A 25,292-nucleotide genomic window follows, 5' to 3' on the forward strand; every position below is an offset into this window, starting at 1 on the left:
ACACACACACACACACACACACACACACACACACACACACACACACAGACCTTCTTTATCCATTCATCAGTCAATGGACATTTGGGCTCTTTCCATACTACGACTATTTGTCAATGGTGCTGCTATAAACATTGAGGTGGATATGTCCCTTAAAATCAGTATACCTGTTCAGTATCTTCTGGGTAGATATATGAGAGTGCAATTGCTGGGTCACAAGGTAGTTCTATTTTTAGTTTTTTGAGGAACCTCCATACGGTTTTCCAAGAGTGGTTGTACAAGTTTGCATTCCCGCCAGCAGTGCAAAAGGGTTCCTCTTTCTCTGCATCCTTACCAACACCTGTTGTTGCCTGAATTGTTAATTTTAGCCATTCTGACAGGTGTGAGGTGCTATCTCATTGTGGTTTTGATTTGTATTTCCCTGATGATGAGTGATGTGGAGCAGCTTTTCATGCATCTGTTATCTGTCTGGATGTCTTCTTTAGAAAAGTGCCTATTCATATCTTTTGCCTATTTCTTCATTGGATTATTTGTTTTTTGGGTGTTGAGTTTGATAAGTTCTTTATAGATTTTGGATACTAGCCCTTTATGTGATATGTCAGTTGCAAATATCTTCTCCCATTCCATTGGTTGCCTTTTAGTTTTGCTGATTGTCTTCTTTGCTGTGCAGAAGTTATTTATGTTGATGAGGTCCCAATCATTCATTTTTGCTTTTATTTCCCTTGCCTCTGGAGATATGTCAAGTAAGAAGCTGCTGCGACCAAGGTCAAAAAGGTTGTTGCCTGTTTTCTCCTCTAGGATTGTGATGGCTTCCTGCCTTACATTCAGGACTTTCATCTACTTTATTTTTGTGTATGGTCTAAGAAAGTGGTCCAGGTTCATTCTTATGTCACTGTCCAGTTTTCCCAGCACCATTTGCTGAAGACACTGTCTTTATTCCATTGGATATTCTTTCCTGCTTTGTCAAAGATTAGCTGGCCATATGATTGTGGGTCCATGTCTGGGTTCTGTATTCTGCTCCGTTAATCTATGCATCTGTTCTTGTGCCAGTACCATACTGTATTGATGCTTACAACTTTCTAATACAGCTTGAAGTCTGGAATTGTAATGCCTCCAGCTTTGGTTTTCTTTTTCAGGATTTCTTTGGCTATTCGGGGTCTTTTCTGGTTCCACACAAATTTTAGGACTGTTTGTTCTAGCTCTGTGAAGAATGCTGGTATTATTTTGATAGGGATTGCACTGAATATGTAAATTGCTTTGGGAAGTATCATCACTAACAATATCTGTTCTTTCAATTCATGAGCATGGAATGTTTTTCCATTATTTTGTGTCTCCTTCAATTTCTTCCATAAGCTTTCTATAGTCTTCAGTATATAGATTTTTCATCTCTTTGGTTAGGTCTATTCCTAGGTATTTTATGGTTTTTGGTGCACTTGTAAAGGGGATCGATTCCTTAATTTCTCTTTCTGCTGTTTTATTTTTTGTGTATAGAAATGTGACCAATTTCTTTATAATGAATTTATATCCTGCAACTTTGCTGAATTCATGAATCAGGTCTAGCAGTTTTTGGTGGAGTCTTTTGGGTTTTCCACATGGAGCATCACATCATCTGCGAAGGGTGAAAGTTTGACTTCCTCCTTGCTGATTTGGATGCCTTTTATTTCTTTGCATTGTGTCGTTGCTCATGCTAGGACTTCCAATGCTATGTTGAATAACAGTGGTGAAAGTGGACATCCTTGTTGTGTTCCTGACCTTACAGGGAAAGTTTGAAGTTTTTCTCCATTGAGGATGATATTAGCAGTAAGTCTTTCGTATATAGCCTTTATGATCTTGAGATATGATCCTCTATCCCTAGTGTCTTGAGGGTTTTTATCAAGAAAGGATGCTGTATTTTGTCAAATGTTTTGTCTGCATCTATTGAGAGGATCATGTGGTTCTTATCCTTTCTTTGATTCATGTGATATATCACACTGATTACTTTGCAGATATTGAACCAGCCCTGCCTCCCAGGTATAAATCCCAATTGATCGTGGTGTATAATTTTTTAATGTATTGTTGGATCCGGTTGGCTAGTATCTTGACAATTTTTGCATCCAGGTTCATCAGGGAAATTGGTCTATAGTTCTCCTTTTTAGTGGGGTCTTTGTCTGGTTTTGGAATCAAGGTAATGCTGGCCTTGGGGCGCCTGGGTGGCGCAGTCGGTTAAGCGTCCGACTTCAGCCAGGTCACGATCTCGTGGTCCGTGAGTTCGAGCCCCACGTCAGGCTCTGGGCTGATGGCTCAGAGCCTGGAGCCTGTTTCCGATTCTGTGTCTCCCTCTCTCTCTGCTCCTCCCCCGTTCATGCTCTGTCTCTCTCTGTCCCAAAAATAAATAAACGTTGGAAAAAAAAAAAAAAAGGTAATGCTGGCCATGTAGAAGGAGTGTGAAAGTTTTCCTTCCATTTCTATTTTTTGGAATAGCTTCAAAAGAACAGTTATTAACTCTTCCTTAAATGTTTGGCAGAATTCCCCTGGAAAGCCATCCAGCCCCAGACTCTTGTTTGTTGGGACATTTTTGATTACTGATTCAATTTCTTTACTGATTATGGGTCTGTTCAAATTTTCTAGTTCTTAATGATCTAGTTTTGGTAGTTTATACATTTCTAGGAATTTGTCCATTTCTTCCAAATTGCCCAATTTGTTGGCATATAATTGCTCATAATATTCTCTCATTATTATTTGTATTTCTGCAGTGTTGGTTTGATCTCTCCTCTTTCAATCATGATTTTCTTTATTTGGGTCCTTTCTTTTTTCTTTTTGAGCAATCTGGCTAGGGAGTTATCAATTTTGTTAATTCTTTCAACAAACTACTTCCTGGTTTCATTGATCTGTTCTTTTTTATTTCAGTGTCGTTGATCTCTGCTCCAATCTTTATTATTTCCCGTCTTCTGCTTTAGGGCTTTATTTGCTGTTCTTCTTCCAGCTCTTTTAGATGTAAGATTAGGTTGTGTATTTGAGACCTTTCTTCCTTCTTTAGGAAGGCCTGGATTACTTCCCTCTTATGACCACCTTTGCCATATCCGAGGTTTTGGGCTGTCGTGTTTTCATTTTCATTGACTTCTATGTACTTTTTAATTTCCTCTTTAATTTCTTGGTTAGCCCATTCATTCTTTAGTAGGATGTTCTTTAATCTCCAAGTATTGATGGTCTTTCCAAATTTTTTCTTGTGGTTGATTTCAAGTTTCATAGTGTTATAGTCTGAAAATATACAAGGTAGGATCTTGATCTTTTTGTATTTGTTGAGGGCTCATTTCTGACTCAGTATGTGATCTATTCTGGAGAACATCCCTTGTGCACTCAAGAAGAACATGTATTCTGCTGCTTTAAGATGAAATGTTCTGGGGGCGCCTGGGTGGCGCAGTCGGTTAAGCGTCCGACTTCAGCCAGGTCACGATCTCGTGGTCCGTGAGTTCGAGCCCCGCGTCAGGCTCTGGGCTGATGGCTCAGAGCCTGGAGCCTGTTTCCGATTCTGTGTCTCCCTCTCTCCCTGACCCTACCCCGTTCATGCTCTGTCTCTCTCTGTCCCAAAAATAAATAAACGTTGAAAAAAAAAAATTTAAGATGAAATGTTCTGAATATATCTGTTAAGTCCATCTGGTCCAGGGTGTCATTCAAAGCCATTGTTTCCTTGTTGATTTTCAGTTTAGATGATCTATTGCTATAAATGGGGCATCGAAGTCCCCAACTATTATGATATTATCATGTATTAGTTTATGTTTGTGATTGATTTATATATTTGTGTGCTACCACTTTGGGGCATAAATGTTTACAACTGTTAGATCTTCTTGGTGGAAAGACCCCTTAATTACAATATTATGCCCTTCTTCATCTCTTGTTACAATCTTTATTTTAAAATCTAGTTTGTCTGATATAAACATGGCTACTCTGGCTTTCTTTTGATGATCATTAGCATGATAGATGGTTCTCCATCCCCTCACTTTTCAATCTAAAATGAGTCTCTTGTAAGCACATATAGATGGATCTTGTTTTCTTATCCATTCTGATACCCTATGTCTTTTGATTAAAGTGTTTGGTCCATTAACATTTAGAATAAGTACTGAAAGATACGAAATTAGCACCATTGTGTTGCCTGTTGAGTTGGTATTTCTGATGGTGTTCTCTGGTCCTTTCTAGCCTTTGTTGCTTTTGTTCTTTTTTGTTTTGTCTTTTCTCCAAAGGGCCCCCTTAAAATTTCTTGCAGGGCTGGTTTAGTCATCACAAACTCCTTCAGTTTTTGTCTGGGAAATTCTCTGTCTCCTTCTATTCTGAATGACAGCCTTGATGGATAATTCTTGACTGCATATTTTTTTCTGAATCAGCACGTTAAATACATCCTGCTACTCCTTTTTGGCCTGCCAAGTTTCTGTGGATAGGTCTGCTGCAAACCTGATCTGTCTTCCCATAAAGGTTAAGGGCTCTTTTCCCCCCTTACTGCTTTCATAATTCTTTCCTTGTCTGTGTATTTTGTGAATTTGACAATGATATGCCTTGTTGATGGTCGGTTTTTGTTGAATCCAATGGGAGTTCTCTGTGCTTCTTGGATTTTGAGGTCTGTGTCCTTCCTCAGATTAGGAAAGTTTTCCACTATAATTTGCTCACATAAACCTTCTGCCCCTTTTTCTCTCTCTTAATTTTCTATGATTCCTATGATTTGGATATTATTCCTTTTTAATAAGTCACTGAGTTCTCTAAGTCTTGTATCATGATCTTTTACCTTTGTTTCCCCCCTTTTTTCCTGCTTCATTATTCCCCATAATTTTATCTTCCAAATTGCTGATTCACTGCTCTGCTTCACCCAGCCTGGCCACCATGGTATTCATTCAAGATTGCATCTCAGTTATAGCATTTTTAATTTCATCCTGTCTAGCTTTTATTTCTTCTATCTCCACAGAAAGGGACTCTATGCTTTTCTTCAACCCCAGCTAGTATTCTTATTATTGTGGTTCTAAATTCTAGTTCAGATATCTTGCTTATATCTGTGTTAAGACCCTGGCTGTCATTTCTTCTTTTTCTTTCTTTTGGGGTAAATTCCTTCAATTTGTCATTTTGGAAGAAAAAAAATAATAAAAAATTAAATTAAAAACAAAACAAAAATCAAATAAAGGAAGACGGATCCTACATGTTTTGCACTGCTTGTTGAAAGAAGCTTGACAGAATACAGAAAAAGAAGAAAAGGGAAAAAAAAGTAAGAAAAAATTTAAAAATCAGAAATAATTATATAATAGAATAAAATGAAGTAGAATTTAAAAAACTAAAAAGTAAAGTAGTAAAAATAAGATTTTCTTTCTGTATCCAAGAATGAGGAAGAAACAGAAAAAAAGAAAAACAATTAAGCAAAAACAGATGCAAAGAAAATGAACAAATAAATGAACCAGTGAACAGAATGAAACCCAGTTTCCCCTAGAACTGAAACTATGAAGCCCTCTATAATCTGTACACTAAGTGAATGGAATGACTTGTGCTGGTCTTCTAGAGAATGTGCTTGGAGGGAACAGTTCAGTGGGACTTTGTGTAACGAATCCATTCTCCACTAAGTGGTGCTGCTCAGCTTACTGGAGTGGATCAGTGTGGTGCGCCTGCGCAGGAGAGGTGAAAATGGTTTCTCCAGCTCCCTAGTCTCTGGCACAGGAACTCTCCGCTCTCACTGACCCACAATCAGGCACCCTTCCTTTGTCTCAGGCCTCCATCTAACTTCCCCCTCTACCCTGTCCATGTCCAAGCCATCCGCCTGCTAGGCGGCACCTCCCTCCAGAGTTTTATCTCAGATGGGGTTGTGTTTCAAACCCACATGCTCCAGAAACCGCTGGGGCTTGGACCCATGCTCACTCTCTAGGGGAGGGTCTCACTGAGCAATGGTTGGGTGCCGGCTTGCCCCACAAAACATTCCTGTGATTGTGCAGTGTCAGAGGTTCAGAGATTATGGCAAACCACAGCACAGTCAGTGCCAGGTTTCACCTCACTCTGGCATCTTTGTCCCAATACCAACAAACGTGGCTGCTCTCTGGGGTCCACTGGGACCTTTGCCTGTGGGGAGGTTTATGGCCTCTACCAAATGCACTGCAAGCAGGGAAACTGCCTCTCCCCTTATGGCACACGGACCCCACAGACTCCAATGGCTGCTCCTGGGGATTCTCCCTGCTTCCTCACCAGAGCACCACCAGGCACTGAGCTCCAGAGCTTCAGACTCCGCGCTCCACTGTTTGTAGAATCCTGGTGGTACTGAAACTCTCTGCTTTCTTCTTGCCAATGGTTGTGGGGAACAGACTTCTCATTCAGTCCCCTGTGAGTGTTTTCACTCTTTCTCTCTCTCTCTCTCTCTCTCCAGCTACTGTGGGGGGGGGGGGGAGTGCTTTTCTTGCACAATCCTACACACCACTCTCTCCCCCATTCTCTTTCTCTATCCTCTGTCTGCAAAAACAGCTCCCTACCCTCTGCAGCTTTTCTCTCCCCCAGTTCACCTTTCTGCACTGTGTACCTGCCAAGTTCTGTAGCTCAAGTTATGCAGACTGTTGCATTAATCCTCAGATCAATGTCCTAGGTGCCAATGGATTTCTTACTGAATGACCCACAACAATCTAACTCAATATGACCACAGCTGAATTCATCATCCTCCATCCATCCCTGGTCCTCCTTGGTTTTCCATCTTAGTAAATGGCACCACCTAGTTGCTTAAGCCAGAAACCTTCCCTTCCTTCACTTCCTTTACTTCACTTCCTACTCCAACATCCAATTTGTCTCTAAACTTAGCTCTAAACATCTCCCTCAAATGGATCCCTTAGCTTCCATTTCCACATCTACCAACACTAATCCAGGGCCCCTATTGTTGCCATCTTTGAACCTGTCTCTACTCTGCCAGGGTGAGTCTTGAAAAATATAATGTATAATATGTCACCTGCTACTCTACTTAAAACCATTTAATGTATTAAGCTAAAATACCTCAGGCCCTTGCCCCCATCTCAAGCTTCTTCTCCCACTCTTCCTGGCTGCTCCAGTGTCATTGGTGTCTCTGGGGATGTCAAATGGGCCACGCCCTCCCTTGCCTACAGGCCCTCAGATATGCCATTCACTCTGCCTGGAATAGGAGTGTCAACCCCAGCTGACTCCAAATAATTCATCAGTCACCAACTAGACATCAGATCCTCCGTCTGCCTTTCTTCAACCATCTATCTAGACTAGCGGTACCCCTGCCACAGAAAGCAGCTCTGGGTGTCAGCAGAAGCAAATTAGAGATGTCTGCAAGAAGAAGGAAACTGAAAGAGTACAGATCCAGGCCGCTTGCCCCACTTTAGTAAGGCAACTTTTTTGTTTCATATACATATAAATATAAAATTTTATTTGAAAAGGGGGGTTCCCCATGGGGGAGGGGAAGGAAAAAAAAAAAAAAAGAGGTTAGAGTGGGAGAGAGCCAAAGCATAAGAGACTGTTGAGAACTGAGAGCAAACTGAGGGTTGATGGGGGGTGGGAGGGAGGAGAGGGTGGGTGATGGGTATTGAGGAGGGCACCTTTTGGGATGAGCACTGGGTGTTGTATGGAAACCAATTTGACAATAAATTTCATATATAAATAAAAAAAAAAATGAAAAGGGGGGTTCCCTATAAAACAGTTTAAAAACCACTAGAACAAATCACCTCTAAAGTCTTCCCCAGTTCTCAGAGTCTATTTATAAGGCATTATCTTTTGCTTTATAAATGAAAGTAACTCCACAGTAATCCCTCATCGATCACTGGTAAGAGTGGGAAGTGCTTACAATCATAGTAAGCATCATCGTTGACCAAGTACATTTGGCACGGTCAGGTCTTAGAAAAAAATACAGGGTTAGGCAAAAACAATACAAACTGGAATAAAACAATATACGAAAGTACTAGGAGTATCCTGCTTTCAAAGCAAATCAGATTAACTACATTTACATATTTTCTAGTAGACAGCACTGCTGATTCACCTTTTTCAATTATTTAGGTAATGTCACAATTACATGGTAATACTCACTTACAACATCGTGGCTAAGAAGCAGAAGGGGCTCTAGAGTCAGAATGCCTCTCAGAAATCTCAGAATGCCTCAAAATCTCAGCTCCTCCACTTACCAACTACATGCCCTTGGGAGAATCACTCAAGCTCTCTATGCCTCCAGATTCCCATCATAAAATGAAAAGGATAATACCTACCTGACAGGGCTGTGATGAGGATAAAATGAGATAAAGCATGGAAGAATGGAGAGCACTGTCTGGCACTTAGGACTCAGTAAATGCCCACTATGGGCATATACACACATATGTTCAAGTTATACTAGACAGCCTGAATGTCTTAAGGTATCTGAACCAGCCCCTGCTGGCTTGAAATTTAACATCTTCCGCAATGACATCCTCTTTCATTTTTTTTCCCACTCTTGGCAAAACACTTATTAAACTACCTGCCTTCTTCATGGTGGTACCAAATTTATCATGGTGCTTAACGGCACACTTTTACACACCTGCTCTTCAATCCATTTATTGGAAAGTAAAGCATAGCTCTTCCCTCTCTGCACCAACCCCATAGACTTGGTCACATCCTCTAAGGGAAGGGGAAGCATTAATTACTTTTGTATCTGACCTGAAATGAACTTTTGTTACAGAAGTCTCATATTGTAAACTTTTATTATACAACTATGAAACAGCCTTAGCTAAAGACCAGTGTTGACAAAACCAGGACTGGCAAGGAACCACCATACTGTGAGACGTTACAAAAGAAACATTCTCTAAGTACCAGGATTTTCCTTAGTACAATCGGACACAGAAGTAAATGCCAGACAAGCAGTAATGTTATCGGACGAACTTTTTTCTGTTTTTACTTCCTCCTCTCTAGCCAAGATTCTTTTATAATAACTTAAAGTCATATGACAAGGGAAATAATAACTAATCTTTGAATAGTTTGCCTACAACCCTCCATCACATACAGAATATACACACTGAAAATTCCCACACACAAAAATGAATATTGTTCTGTATTAATAGCCCACTATCTCTTGTCAGCTATGTCACCTACTTCCTCAGTTTCATTCATTATTCTTTCAGTGCCACCTATCAGGCCTGGGTCAACGATGAAATGCTCCAAGGTAATTTTTTAATTACTGGTTAGAAGAACTCCAACTCCAGCCGAGAGCAAGCTATCACTCCACAGCTAAACACAGGGACAAAGACTAACAAGTCAAAATGAACACAAAGCCTGGAAATGTAACAAGATAACATTCTTTCAGGCCAAGGAAACCTCAGTTTCAATTAACCTCCATTCTTTAAATCATTTTTTATAGGCTTCTTTCCTTAAGTGGCATGATTCTAATAACTTACCGGTCAGCAGCTTCCACGTCAAAACAAAACCTTCTGTCAATGGAGTCAGTATGCCTCTTGGTACATTCTTTCAAAAAGAACACTTCTCCATCCCCCTGAAAATAATCATTTTTAACATTTTCAAAAATACAATATAAACATAAACATATTGAAGAATCCTATATTGGGGTTGGAGGGGGCACAAGTTTCAAGATTTTAAGTCCATTTATCCTGTTCTCTTTCAAACGAGTTTAAACACTATGTATAATCTTAATTTTCATCATCCTCTTTTCCTTAAGGTTTTCTAGATCTTTCTCTGATTACAGTAACACTAAACCAGACCTCATGAGCACTGATTTTAAAGGGCAGATTAACGATATGGTTTCCAAATGCTAGAATATTTGTTATTCTCTTACTGCACTTTTTAAAAGAATAATTTGTTTTTAATTCGCATTATGTTACACTGTATGAAATCGTCAATATGTGACCATTTTTGACCTACAAAAACTTCAATTCCATATGAATCTACCTAAAAAGTATAATGTATCAAAGGGCCCTAGATCAGCTACTGTGATCATCAAAAGCTAGACCACTCAATGTAGGTTTTGTTTCCTTAGTGAATCACCCTGAATTTATCTTAATTTGTTTTAATACAGTACTATTTTACCTCACTAAACCATCCAAGGGAGACAGAGGCAATGCAGGAACACGGGTTCTGAGTAAAAACTGTTAAGAACTCTGAGTATATACTTCTAGACTATTCTGACATTTTCTAAAATACAAGAATCTCCAAATAATACTAAACAAACATTCAAATATGCCAATATTTTAAATATTAGCAGCCATTATATTCTAAAAGTATTTTTTATTATTTGGTGGTTTAGCAGAACGGCATCTCATATCTTAGCATTTGAGTTAGTCCTGACTCGTGACTAACACTCAACCCTCATGCTCAATCTTAACCCCATCAGCCTTTTTAGAGTGATATCCTGGGGGCACCTAGGTGGCTAAGTCGGTTAAGCGTCCGACTTCAGGTCAGGTCATAATCTCGCAGTTCATGAGTTCGAGCCCAGCATCGGGCTCTGTGCTGACAACTCAGAGCCTGGAGCCTGTTTCAGATTCTGTGTCTCCCCCTCTCTCTCTCTCTGTCCCTCCTCTGCCCACACTCTGTCTCTCTCTCTCTCTCTTTCGCTCTCTCAAAAATAAACAAACATAAAAGAAATTTAAAAAAAAAAATGATATCCTCACAGAGTCCCTGGGTAGCTTAGTCAGTTAAGCTAAATCTGACTCTTGATTTTGGCTCAGGTCATTATCTCATGGTTGGTAAGTCTGAATCCTGTGTCAGGCTCAGCACTGACAACACGGAGTCTGCTTCGGAGTCCTGGGATTCTCTGTCTCCCTCTCTCTCTCTGCCCTTCCCTTGTTTGCAAGCATGCACTCTCGCTCTCTCAAAAATAAATAAATAAACATTAGAAAAAAAAAAAAAAAGAGTGATATCCTGACTTCCTCCTCTTCTCCACGGCCCTGATTTTCCATGTTTATTACATAACTATGTTTATATTATAAGCTGCTTTAAACATTTTTCAGGAAGATGCAAAGTATATGTAAATAGAAGTGAACCTGGGTTAATTCTGTATTCACCAAAGCAAAATCATACCCATCCACCCAGATAAGCAATGAGTTCACCTTTTTTTTTTTTAACGTGTTACCAATTACATTCAATACTGGTGGAAGAGCTTTGTCTCCAGACTATAGATTATTGCTATGAGTTGCAGTTTCTATTTAAAACCCAAATAATGATCATCATTTTTACACAGCAAACTCCTAAGGTTTTCTTGCTATCACGTGTTGTTTTGCTACTTATTTCTGTGGGAAATAAATGGGAACTGCCTAAGTGAGAACTTTGTACATCTAAATGGAAAACAATATGATTCATTATAGATTACCTACTGTATAATGTTTTCAGGCTGTGAATAACATGTGCGCACATCCGATCTGTGTGAACACTGACCTGGCAGAACACTGAGTCGTGAAAGCTTCTCGTAGGTGTTCACTACATCCTCTAATAATACTGGACATAAAAGGATTCTAGTCCTGACCATAAAAACCCACACATACAATTCAAAAACCACAAGGGCTGTTATTTATTGGCCTATTTCACTTAGGAACAAAAGAAAACAAAGATCTGAATCCTAAAAACAAGATACAGTATATTTACCATTAATGAATATATACACCATTAAAATGTCAGCCTCAAAAAACTACCTGTCACACAGAATACAAAAATACATAATCAAATACTTACAAGCTTTCCCCCAGATCTGTGCTCAAATGGGATTATGTTAAACTTCTTGGCTGCTTTCCGATACATGCAGTAGTGTTTGACCCAACTGGAACCGAATGGAGCAGGCCCTTCAAGAAGAAATAGATCTTTACCTTTTTCCTCATAAATAAGCAGATACACAGAGTGCCAAATGCATTACTATAGAGGAAAAAAAAAATAAGCAGCAAGTAACACAGCTCAAGGAAACAAACCAGCAACGATGTGGATTCCAATTAAAAAAAAAAAAAAAGTAGGGAAAATAAGCCTGAGAGAGATCATTTGAGAGAAAATGCAATACTTTTTAGCAACAGAGCAGTGAGTCAAAGACATACTTCTCAGTTTGCCACACCATTATATCTCACACCTAAAAATGTCTTAATTGTGAACTGTATTTTTTGTTTATTTCTAGGTATTAAGAGTTCACAAGGGTTTCAACGATTCCATTCAATGTATGTGATAGTTCTGGATTCGGTTCTGGCCTCTCAATACGATACAATCACAGAATCTAGCATCTCAGGAGTTCTGAGTCCACTCTAGCACCCTGGTAGGTAGCTGCCCTTACTAATGATGCTTTGTAAAGGTAAGCTTTAAAATGAAAAATGAAGAACGGAGAGGTGCTATCTACATCTGACCAGAACATTCTCAGAACCACTCTTTACCCCTTGTAGAGTCGATATTATCACCATCAGAGCTCTTAGAAGACAGTGGTCTACATAAGGAGTACCTAGCAATCTTGAGTTTCACATGCCAATAAAAGTACAATTATAACACAAGTTAGGTCACCCAGAGGTTGACAATTTTGTCTTTTTACCAAGTAAAGACATTAAAAAAAAAAAAAAAGTAACAGGGCTCTTGGGTGGCTCAGTCAGTTAAGCATCTGACTCTTGATTTTGGCTCAGGTAATGACCTCATTGAGCCCCACATCAGGCTCAGTACGGAGCCTGCTGGGGATTCTCTCTCTTCCGCTCTCCCTCTGCTCCTCCCTTGCTCTCATGCTCACTCACATGCATGCGATCATTCTCTCTCTCTGTCAAAATAAATAAACTTTAAAAAAGTAAGAGGAAGGGGGGAAAAGTTACAGAGATGGAGGGAAGCAAACCATAAGAGACTCTTAAATACAGAAAACTGAGGGTTGATATGGGGTGGGGGAGAGGGGAAAGTGGGTGATGGGCACTGAGGAGGGCACTTGTCGGGATGAGCACTGGGTGCTATATGGAAACCAATATGACAATAAATTATATTAAAAAAATAAAAAGTAAGTAACTTGTGTTGTCACCATAATTTCATCTACAAACAAGTAAACTTTCTATATCTAAAAATCAAGAAGGACAAGCTTAGGAGGGAAAAAGGGACTTATTCAAAAGGAATCCACCAAGCTTTAGGAAAAACTGACCACACTGTCTTGGGGACAGTAGAGGGCTGAAAGGGGTTACCAGACCACAGTAATCCCACCTCAGACCATCATGAGTGCAAAAACCAGAATTCAGGAACCACTGGGATATGTGTGTGTGTGTGTGTGTGTGTGTGTGTGTGTGTGTGTGTGTGTGTGTATTAGGAAGAGCTAGCTTGGTATCCTATTCTATGGTTCAAAATATATTGTACAGATATTTCATTCCTAAGAAAAAAATGTTGAGGGAGGATGGCGTATTATCTTTTTAATAAAAAAAAAAAAATTTAAGCTTAGACCAAATGCCCAAGAAATGACAAAGCCTAACCTCAAATCCGAGTCTCTGGCCCCACATAACAAGGTCTCCCCACTAATTAAGCCAGCATCCTTTCCTGACTCCCATCTGACCCAAGCATATAGGCTTTTCACACCGTCCATGGTCCAGATAATACACTAGAGAGCACGACACAGACAGACAACGCCAGCATTCAGACTTGTATGATCTAAAGAACATTATTTACCTCTCTATTTTCTCAATGGTATTTTCATTCTCTCAATGGTAAATGGGGCAATAATAGCCCCATACACTTCATAGGGTTTTTTAGTGGACTAAGTGAGGTGTATAACAAGCTTCGCACAGTGCCTGGCACACAGTTAACAAGAGGAGAATTGTGCCACTGTTGTTTTCATTCTGTTTTTCCAACTAGTTTCAGCCCAATTCCTCTCAAAGCCAGTTAAGCTGGGCAACAGTTACGAATCTAAAAATTAAAGTTTCCTGTGATTTTCACTTGGGCATATAATACAAAAATTCTATCCTTCTGTCTCTACCCTACATGTTAATTTAGTCCTTTCAAATTCATTGAACAAACAGATTAAAAAGCTGAAGTGTCAGAAAAATAGAGTTCTGCTCACCATGTAACTCCTCTTCATGAGACGTGAAGAGTATGGAGGTCCAGATTACATAAGGACAGAGAGAAAAAGAACAACCACTCTGCCGACTACATATGCATTAGCTTCAACTTGAAGCACAGATATCCCATAGCTAGCCCACGAGTATGCCCTCCTACTACAGTGATCAGTTTTAAAGTCCTGTAAATCAGCCACGCTCAGTGAAAATTGTTAAGTACTCTGACGGCGGTCAAGGGTGGGGAGGCAGGAAGATAGCAAATACAGAAACCTTTTCACATTCTCCTCCTTTCTACCACATAGTACTCGGGCTCTACAGTTGAAGAAGTAAAGTTTAAGAGCTGAACAGTTAAAATAAGACCAAACTGTCAAAAGTTTTAAAGAATTTTTAGGTGCCTTAATTTTCAAAATAAGGACACTCTATGCACTGCATATTCACTGAGAGCAACAATACTAAAAATGCAGTGAGATAAGTTAGGATGCCACCTAGGAATATTTTGTATAGCCATCTGCAATCACCCTGATAATTTTAGCAAGAACAAATGATCTCAGATTGGTGTGGAAAGCAATGACGTGAAGGAATAGGAGGAATATGTCCCTCTTGACTTTAACATGGAAAAGGAGTTGTGGGAGGAGGAGGGTGTGCATATGTATATGAATGTGCCTATGTGTATGCGTAGGTGAGAAGGACGGGGGTGAAGGGAAAGGAGGAAAAAGAGAATACCTCGCCTTGCTTTCAGCCTTACACCATGTTCCAGCATCCTCACAAGCGTTAGCAAAGTATGGTACAGAATTTGGGGGTGCAGCTAGAAAACAGGGTGCATCTTGAGTTCTTCATTTCAGGGTCCCCTCCCTAGAGCAGAAATGTGCTTTCCCCCCAAATATAAAACATACCTTCTAGGACAGGAGGGGGCAGAGGAAGTGGTAGGAATAATTATTCCAAAAATCGAGTAATTACAGTAAGAGTTTTAAAATAATTTTTCATCAGTCATTCATCATTACTTGGGGTCCTCTTACTTTTTTCCTGTACATACAGGTAGCCTTCTGCTGTGAACTGACTTGCTCGTTTGTGGTCCTTGGGATTCTGTCTGATTTTGTTCATAAGTTCTTCCACTTCTGACCTTGTTCCTTCAAAACGATTCCGTGTCTGAAATAGATAAAATATATATATATATGTATATATATTTTCAGTTTTCATGTGTTTTGGATGTACATTTTTAAGCCTCTGGATAACTATAATTAAATTTGTAGAATTTTTCTATAAACTTCTCAAGGTATACCCATCCCTTCCAGTGTGTCTCTTTAAGACTGTCATTCAAAGAAAAATATTACTGGTAAAATAGCTAATAGGAGTCTAATAAGCCAAGTAGGGATTACTTTCGAAGCTTTCTAACACCAAGAATAATTGTGTTATTCAACGTAAGAATTCCTACCTCCATGTCTCACAATATTACTAAATCTTAGATTTAAAAAAAAAATAGGTCATAAAATATATTGGAAGTCTTTCCTTTGCACAATCAACCTGACTCTTTGTTAATATACCAGCAGTATTAAGTACTCAGAATCTGAAAAACTTAATTCTGCTCTGCAAACTAATAAATATGAGGTCATCTTCTCCAGGTCATGGCAATTGCAGTTGAAATGATATTTCTTCTCAGATAAAGGAAGGGGGGGGCGGAATTTCATGTACAAATAATGTCTTTGCTATCTGAAGAGACAAATCACATTTCTGAAACCCAGGAGACTCAGCATGCCAATATCTCTGTCAAACGGCTACCCTGAAAACGTATATGCAAGGTGAAGTGACAAAATTACCAAGGCAAGCATGATGAGTCAGCACCACCAAGTTTCTGGACATTTCTTTCATCCACACTCTAAAATAATTGTATTAACACCAAAAAAACTGCTGATGTGAAACTGTGGACAAGCGGAGATAAAAAAATTTTTATTGAAATTCCTCCCCTCTCCTCCCTACAAGGAAAGAGGTTACCGAGGGTCCTAGAATAGAAAAGTGGTAGAATGGTACACATTCTTTAGGAGAAGAGGAGTCTGATAAATGCAGACTGCAAAGGGGAAAACTTATCTTCAGAAGTTTATTTTAAAAAAACAAGCTTAGAGTTAAAAAAATAAACTTTATGTGCTAGAACAAAACACAGGATTGCAGGGAGGGTGGAACTCATTTGTTAACGCCAGTTCTCTCTTCCCTTCCTGTTTCTCAAGCCTCCAGGATTTCTTGTCCCCATTTTAATACTCATCTTACCCTGATTTTATTTATTTGCCTCCTTTGTCACTTTGCTTAGTGACAACTCCCAACGCTCACTTCTTTCTGAAGGTGCATCTGTGTGTAGAATATTTATACACATAAATACCTCTGAGATATTGTGGGTTTGGTTCCAGGCCACTGCAATAAAGCGAATATAGCAATAAAGCAAGTCACATGAATTTTTAGGTTTTCTGGTGTATACAAAAGTTCTGTTTACACTATGCTGTAGTCTATTAAGTGTGCAATAGAATTATGTCTTTAAAATGCACATATTTTAAATAAAAACCACTTTATTGCTAAAAGAAAATGCTAACCATCTTCTGAGCTTTCAGTGAGTCAATCATTTTGCTGGTGGAGGGTCTTGCTTTGATGTTGACGCCTGCTGACTGATGAGGATGGTGGTTGCTGAAGGTTGGGGTGACCGTGGCAATTTCTTGAAGTAAGACAACAACGATATATGCCACATCAAATGACTCTTCCTTTCATGAAAAATCTCCCTGCAGCATGCAGTGCTGTTTGGTACCATTTCACCCACGACAGTGCTTCTTTCAAAACTGGACTCAATCCCCTCAAACCCTGCTGCTGCTTTATCAGCTAAAGTTATGGAATATTCTAACTTCTTTGTTGTCATTTTAGCAAATCTTCATAGCAGCTTCACCAGGATAGATTCCATATCAAGAAACCATTTTCTTTACTCATACATAAAAATAACTCCTCTGTTAAAGTTTTATCATGAGACTGAAGCAATTCAATCCCACCTTCAGGCTGTATCTACTTCTAATTCTAGTTCTCTCACTATTTCTGCCACATCCGCAGTTACTTCCTCCATTGAAGTCCTGAACCCCTCAAAGTCATCCATAAGAGTTGAAACCAGCTTCTTCCAAACTCCTGCTTATAATGGTATTCTGACCTCTTCCCATGAATCACAAATGTTCTTAATGGCATCTAGGTCTCAACAGAGGGCTTAAAACATTCAGTAAATTATGCTGTAAATAAATGTGCTGCATCTGGCTTTGTTGTTCCGTTTACAGAGCACAGGTAAGACTAGAATTAGCCTAATTCTTAAGGGCCCTAGGATTTTCAGAATGGTCAATGAGCACTGGCTTCAACTTAGTCACCAGCTGTATTAGCCTCTAACAAGAGAGCCAGCCTGTCCTTTGAAGCCAGGCATCGTCTGCATTGAAAATCTGCTGTATCATGAGGCCACCTTCATGAATTATCTCAGCTGGACCTTCTGGATAGCTTGCTGCAGCTTCTCCAGCAGCACTTGCTACTTCATGTTGCACTTTTCTCTTATAGAAACAGCTTCTTCCCATAAACTTCGCAAACCGACTTCTGCTAGCTTCTGACTTTTCTCCTGCAGCTTTTTCACTCCTCTCACGCTTCATGGAATTGAAGAGAGTTAGGGCCTTGCTCTAGATTAGTCTTTGGCTTAAGGGAATGTTGTAGCCAGTTTGAGCTTCTGTCCAAACCACTGAAATTTCCTCTGTATCAGCATTAAGACTGTTTCACCTTTTTTTTCCCCCAATAGGCTTCACACCCAGCACAGAGCTGAAAGCAGGGCCTGAACTCATGACCCTGAGATCATGACCCTGAGATCAAGACCTGAGTTGAGATCCAGTCAGATGCTTAACCAACTGAGCCACCCAGGCACCCCACAACTGTTTCACTTTCGTATTATTCATGTGTTCAGTGGAGCAGCACCTTTAATTTTCTTCAAGAAAGCTTCCTTTGTGCTCACAACTTGGCTGTTTGGCACAAGAGACATAGCTTTCAGCCCCTGTGGGCTTTTGACATGTCTTCCTCACTAAACTTAAACATTTCTAGCTTTTGCTTTAATGTGTGATTCTTCCTTTCACTTGAACACTTAGAAGCTATTATAGGCTTATTCACTGACCCAATCTCAATATTGCTGTGTCTTGGGGAATAGGAAGGCCGGAGGTGAGGGAGAAAGAATGGGGGTGCAGGACAGTTGGTCAGTGGAGCAGTCAGAACACACAATATTCTTCAAGTTCGCTATCATATACAGGCACAATCTGTGGCACCCCAAAACAATTATGACAGTGACATCAAAGACCACTGATCACAGATCAGCATCACAAATGTAATGATAATGAAAAAGTATCAAATATCACAAGAATTACCAAAACCTGAGACAGAGACACCAAGTAAGCAACTGCTATTGTAAAAATAGCACCAGTAGACTTGTGGGACATAGGTTGCCACAAACATTCAATTTGTAACAAATGCGGTATCTGTGAAGCTCCAAAAGGCAAAGCACAATAGAACAAGGTGTGCCTGTACATAGATACACACATATATAGACATGTGCATGCCATGTACGCACAGATGCCAGCAGGGACACACACATGCACACATGTATATTCCTATTTATGTCGTGATTTGTATCCAATACTCTCATTAATTATATTAATGCCCAAATTTCCTACATTTGACCAGCAGAGGCCCCTTCTACCTGACCCCTGTACCTTTTGATATGTCTTCTTGAGTGATCCCCTACTTTCTGGTTCAAAAAGGAGTCCTGGGTCCATCTTATACTTTTCTCTGTCCCAGTCCTAAAATCAGTCATATCCCCCAAAGAAGCCCTTATTCCTTTCACTGGAGTGTAGTACTTAGAAACCAAAATCTGAACACAGTGTGCTCACAGCTAAGGGGTTGTCACTGCTTCTGGGTCTTCTTGGCAGATAGAAAAACTATACGGATGTGTGTGTGTATGTACACATACATACGTGTTTTCACACACATACACCTGTCATTTCTATATGTCTCTATATTGGAAAAACCCACATGTTCATACCAGTAAATCTAATTCCAATCCAATACTTCCAGTCTCTTTCTAGCCTATCCCTTCCAAATTTTGCATATTTCTTTTCAGATAGTGAGAAATCTAGTTCCCATTACTCTCAATCTATTTACTTATTTGCTCAATTAATACATTTGCTCAATGCAACCAATCTCTACTCCAGCCACCTCTTTTTCAGGCTGCCTCTACACCCTCCCCACTCCCACTATACCATCACCCCCACTTTCCCTGCTGCAGGGCTCTCCATGGAGTACTCCCTGCCCTCATCGTCCTACTTCCTCAGATGCTTATGACTGTGCTCTGCGAAGGGAGGGAAAGGATTTTACCATTTTAAGTAAATTATGAATGGCAGTTAAAATTGTATTTTTTAAAACTTTGAACATAAATAATAGAATGGCTAGAACCCAGTAATCTCCAATTCTAAATTCCGGTGTCTATTAAAAGATATCATCAAATAATAACGTTAGGCTGTAAATTCTACAGTAAGTGACCATGACAGTGTTTACACTATGACTGGCACTACTGAAAGCACTTTTTGGTGTTTTATTTACTTTCTTTAAGTTTATTTATTATTTGAGCGAGAGAGAGGGAGGGAGGGCAAGAGAGAGAGGAAAAGAGAGAATGCCAAGCAGGCTCCACGCTGTCAGTGTGGAGCCAGATGCAGAACTCAATCTCACAACTGCAAGATCATGACCCGAGCTAATCTAAGAGTCGGACACTTAACTGACTGAGCCATCCAGACGCCCTACTTTTGGTGTTTTAATCCTCAAAATAACCTCTAAGTTAGGCTAGTGCTATCCATTGTCAGCAATATACCACTGTATTATTTCCTTTCCTTGCATGCTTTGCTAAATAAATTTCTAAATAAACCAGTCTTAAATAAAGTCTTCTAAATTAAACACTTTATTACATCACCTATTTGGGAGAACAGTTTGGGGACTAAGATGGAACTCACACCCATCTGAGTATGTCTGGAAAACCGGTGAGTCAAGATTAGCACAGGTTCAGTCTCATATTAAGGGGAGAAGGAGCTTTTCACAGTGTTATACCCAGAAATAAAGCTTTCAAAGCAGAGGCAAAGGCTGAGTCCCACATCAGGCTCCACACTGAGCATGGAGCCTCTTTCTTTCTCTTCTTTCTCTCTGTCTCTCTCTCTCTCTCTCGGTGCCTGGGTGGTTCAGTGGGTTAAGCAGCCAACTCTTGATTTCAGCTCAGGTCAGGATCTTATGGATCGTGAGTCTGAGCCCCAAGTCAGGCTCTGCACTACCAGTGAAGAGCCTGCTTGCAATTTTCTCTCCCTCTTTCTCTGCCCCTCCAGCATGCTCTCTCTCTCTCAAGTAAATAAATTTTTTAAAAAAAGATTATCTCTCTCTCTTTCCCTCTGCCCCTCTCTCTGACTTGCATACTCTCTCTTTAAAATAAAATAAAAATTATGAAGAAGCTTTCATGAAGTAGTTGTAAAACATCAGGGTGGGCCCCATGAAGCCCTGCTTTAGTAACTTTGCAAAAGAACATAACATAAAGGGTAAGTTTCTACCTACACACACACACACACACACACACACACCCTCACTGTAATTCTCATATCGCCCCTCATGTGAGATGGCAGAAAAAGGAATGTTATGCAACAGACCCCAAGTGAATAGGTGATCGAGTCTAAATCCATATAAGACACCTTCCATGGGGGTGAGGGGAACACAGGTTAGAACAGGTGCGAGGTAGGGGTGAGTTGAGGTGCAACATTGGGGCCTAAATCTGAGTTCTTATAATTAAAGGGACTCCCATGTTACCCACAAGTTGCTATGGTGTAGGCAAGCAAATGGCCATATCAAGAGGTTTCCCAGCTCCTGTTATTTACTGACCCCAGAAATACCATGAGTGACCCATGTGTATCCGAATACAGAAAATGAAACTAACCACCATGACCCTCTAGAGTGATTCTGCCCAAGTTCCAGTGTCAGCCCTGACCTTAAGGTATGATATCAGGAAGTTATTATCCTCATTGTCCTCATCTGTAAAATAGGAATAAAAAAAAAAATCTACATCATAGAACTTTTACAAAGACTAAATGTGTATAATCCAAATAAAGCACACAGGTAATACCTGGCACTTGGTAACAAAATTAATTTAGCTGCCATTACTACTACGACTACTACTGTTACAAGTAAGTCACCCAAGAGTCACAATTATTCTCATCTAACAGAGGATAAAAGGAAATCTTCACTATCAAACTGACAATTTATTGTTTTAAATCTTATTGGAAGAGGGGCGCCTGGGTGGTGCAGTCGGTTAAGCGTCCGACTTCAGCTCAGGTCACGATCTCGCGGTCCGTGGGTTCGAGCCCCGCGTCAGGCTCTGGGCTGATGGCTCGGAGACTGGAGCCTGTTTCCGATTCTGTGTCTCCCCCTCTCTCTGCCCCTCCCCCATTCATGCTCTGTCTCTCTCTGTCCCAAAAATAAAAAAATAAAAACGTTAAAAAAAATTTTTTTTTTAAATCTTATTGGAAGAGAAACTGTATTTTTAATTTTTTTTTCAGAATACAAAAACTAATCCACAAGATTTTAAAACAAAGAGGGAAGGGCACAAACTACAAAAAGAAAAGGTTCAAAAGCAATTAAAAAGGACTATAAACCTATTTCTCACAACCACATTTGTATTTTTTACACAATCACTTCCAATCTCTTTTTGAAAAAAACATAGTTTATTATTTTAGTGCTCTATTTTTCTCACAACACTGTAACAAAAATATTTGGGCATATTCTTAAAATCTTCTTAACTATTCTTAGTATTTTCTGGGGATTCTCCATGAATCCTAAGATTTCTCACATTAAATTTCCTTCTAGGAAGAATTCTATTCTAGTCTCTCTTTCCCTACATTCTTCTGGGGATAAAGATAACAAAAGTTTAAATTTAGTTTTTTAAAATACCCTTCAATTTTGATCCAATTTATATTTTTCCAGATATAGAAGTCTACTTTTCTAGAAATAGAAAATCTATCTTCTAAAAGCCATCTTGCTCTGTTTTCCTTTCCATGTATTACTCTGGATTATGGAAAGTGGATGAGGAATAAGTTGCTTCCAAAATAATAAAAAGTAAAAGAGGTATGATCATTTTTACAATAGAAAAGGTGAAATCAGATAGACGAAAAGTAGCTTGTTTTCATTTTTAGATAACATTTACCTTTTTTCTGATTATAAAATGATTTTGCGATTTTTTTTACTATAGTAAAATACTTACAAACCAACCAAAATCATCCATGGCATTATAGTGCAGAGATAATTGACACTATGATTTGGTTTTAATATTTGGGTATATGTCCTTTAATACACAAATATACAGAGCATAAAAATAATATGCCTTTTTGTAATTTGTAGTTTTATATAGCCAGCGTTTTCCCTTTTTTACACTAAAAGCTGCTATCATGAGGGAATGAGAGAAATGGCCAAGAAATGAGCAAATTACAGCAATACAGTAAAAATGTTCAGCAGGTAGCACAGAACAAGTGCCATGTGTTTCAAACGTGCAGGAATTTCTGAAGGGAAAAGAATTAGCTTAAAGCAAAAATGAACAGCAAAGACACCTTGGTCAGGTGTTCTCAAAATTGCCAGTGAGGCACAAAGAAGAGGCTCTACTTGAAAGAGTTGCAGGAGCAGACTCAGAAACACAACAAAATAAAGAGATAAATATTTAGAGAAGCAGTATCAGGGCAATACTGATGACAATCCTTAAATTCCAGAGGATACAGAAAAATTTTCCAGTAAACTGTTCTTTGCCCACTTCTCTATGGGAAAGCTGTTCTCAAGTGTGTAAGCTAACTTCTGAATATATTTAACCAAGTTATTTTGTGAACCTTTTTTTAAATATTTTTTAATGTTTGTTTATTTTGAGAGAGAGAGTGAGCATGCAGGGGAGGGGCAGAGAGAGAGAGGAAAAGAGAGAATCTCCAAGCAAGCTCCAAGCTGTCAGCACAAAGCCTGATGCAGGGCTCAAACTCAGGAACCGTGAGATCATGATCTGACCAGAGATCAAGAGTCAGATGCTTAACCCACTGAGCCACCCAGGGGCCCCTTGTGAACCATTTTAAGTGATAGTTTGTTTTTAAGTTTTGCTTGTAATATTTCATGACTGAGTATTGGCTCATTTACATTGAAATATTTAATCTCTCGAAATTATTTTGGTGTATGTAAGGCAACTAGATCCCTCTTACAATACAGGCTTGTTACAAAAGTACTTCCATCCACAAGCAAGCTGTGCATGGACAGTTTCAGTGAAGCCCACAGGAGATGATAATGTGTCTATCCCACCTCACCCAAGACACTAAGGCACAGCCAGCTTCATGGGCATGTAGTCTGCACAACCACAAAGAATCTTGTGCTCAGAAGGTCACACACTTGGTTTAATGCTCTGTTGTCAGAGACTTGAAATTATTCATTTTTAAATAAGGGCCCTGCCTTCCCATTTTACATTGGTCCCACAAATTATGGATCCAGTTCTGCCTGAAGGTTCTCACCCAGGCCAGCCCTACAGTTAACAGATGATGTCCACACAGAAAAAGTACATTTCCACAAGTTATATAGGCAGTTGGTACAAGAAAAAAATCAGGAGTATAATTTATCTTCTACACTAACTATGTAGTGTTCTTTTCACAACACTGTGTTCAGCTGTCTGCAAAAGTATTCCGAAAAATCATAGCAACATTAGGCTATTTCTACCACCTATAGAGACAATTTCAAGTTAGAACTAGGGGCGACTGGTTGTAAGTCAGTTGAAGGTCTGACTCGTGATCTTGGCTCAGGTCATGATCTCATGGTTCATGCGATCGGGCCCCACATCCGGCTTTGTGCTAACAGCACAAGCCTGCTTGGGATTCTCTGTCTCTCCTCTCTCCCTCTCTCTGCCCCTCCCCTACTTATGCTCACTCACTCTCTCTGTCTCTCTCAAAGTAAATAAATAAAAAACTAAAATAAAATCAGAACTAATCAAGGCACTTGGGTGGCATAGTCAGTTAAGCATCACTCTTGGTTTCAGTTCACAGTTTCAGTTCACATCATGATCTCACAGTTCATGAGTTCAAGCCCCACATTGGGCTCTGTGCTAACAGCCTGCTTGGGATTCTCTCTCTCCCTCTTTCTCTGCCCCTCCCCTGCTCGCTTGCTCACACACTCTCTTTTTCTCTCTCAAAATAAATAAAATGTTGCTTTATCACAAAAAATAAAATTAGAACGTATCTATACATATGCATTTTGATATATTTTTAAATTCTGTCACATTATAATCACTGACAGTGGGGGGAGGGGAGGGTTGTACTCTTTCAGTTATTTAACCCAGCTCAATGTCCAAATAATCTACAAATACAAATTGACACATGATTTACAAAAGAAAAAAGAAAAAGAAACTTCATTATCTACATTTCCAAATGTAGGGAACTATGCAAAAACAAAAACTTGGAAACAAAATCTATACAAAAATCATTCCTCCTCAGTCTCAAGATATCAAAGTGAAAGTCAGGCAACAACAGCACAGAGAGTCCCATCTTTCGTGTGTCTTTCAGTATGCGCTCATATGCATGTATTCCAAAACTCACTCGCTTTTTTTCCATCAAGGTCTAAAATTATACTAAACATAATCTGAATAGCATTCCAATGAGGACACTTCCCAAAGTCAACTCAAGTGTTAAGAGAAAAAACACCCACCACCTTCTGATCAAAATCACATATGTTGTAATAATTTAGTAAATTAATAAAGCTCTCCTAAATCTCTTTATCCAAGACCTCTTTGAAAGCATACATTTTCCAGGAAAATAATACGGACCAACTGCAACTGTGAACTCAATACATTAGTGAATATGCATAAACACAGTTAAGAAATTCCTCTTGAACCAGCAACCAAAAATCAAGTAAGATACACAGAAGAAACTGAGATCATTAGAACTAAAACGCCTTACATGTAATGTGGAGTGCTCTTTTGTCTGTTCCCTACATGGAACACTGAAAGTTACATAACAAAACTTATCCTTACAACTATCCCACAAAGTGCAATATGGTGACAGTTAACACTACTGTAGGACATACTTAAAAGTTACTAAGAGAGGGGCGCCTGGGTGGCTCAGTCAGTTAAGCGTGCGACTTCAGCCCAGGTCATGATCTCACGGTCCGTGAGTTTGAGCCCCGCATCAGGCTCTGTGCTGACAGCTCAGAGCCTGGAGCCTGCTTCGGATTCTGTGTCTCCCTCTCTCTCTGCCCTTTCCCTGCTCA

At 39.5% G+C, this 25,292-nt stretch overlaps 1 protein-coding gene across 3 annotated transcripts in view; it reads right to left on the bottom strand.

Annotated features, from left to right (window-relative positions):
• Window positions 1-25,292, bottom strand: part of ARHGAP10 (Rho GTPase activating protein 10) — a 339,539-nt gene that overhangs the window by 184,678 nt on the left and 129,569 nt on the right. For all 3 annotated transcript variants that reach the window (XM_040472772.1, XM_040472753.1, XM_040472763.1), the window contains 3 exons: window positions 14,969-15,098; window positions 11,641-11,747; window positions 9,357-9,451 (listed from right to left, as the gene is read on the bottom strand). In XM_040472772.1, the coding sequence (XP_040328706.1) occupies window positions 9,357-9,451; window positions 11,641-11,747; window positions 14,969-15,098 (332 nt within the window). The remainder of the gene's footprint in view (window positions 1-9,356; window positions 9,452-11,640; window positions 11,748-14,968; window positions 15,099-25,292) is intronic.

Source organism: Herpailurus yagouaroundi, unplaced genomic scaffold, assembly GCF_014898765.1.
Source record: "Herpailurus yagouaroundi ecotype Mexico unplaced genomic scaffold, PumYag 28, whole genome shotgun sequence".
NCBI lineage: Eukaryota > Metazoa > Chordata > Mammalia > Carnivora > Felidae > Herpailurus > Herpailurus yagouaroundi.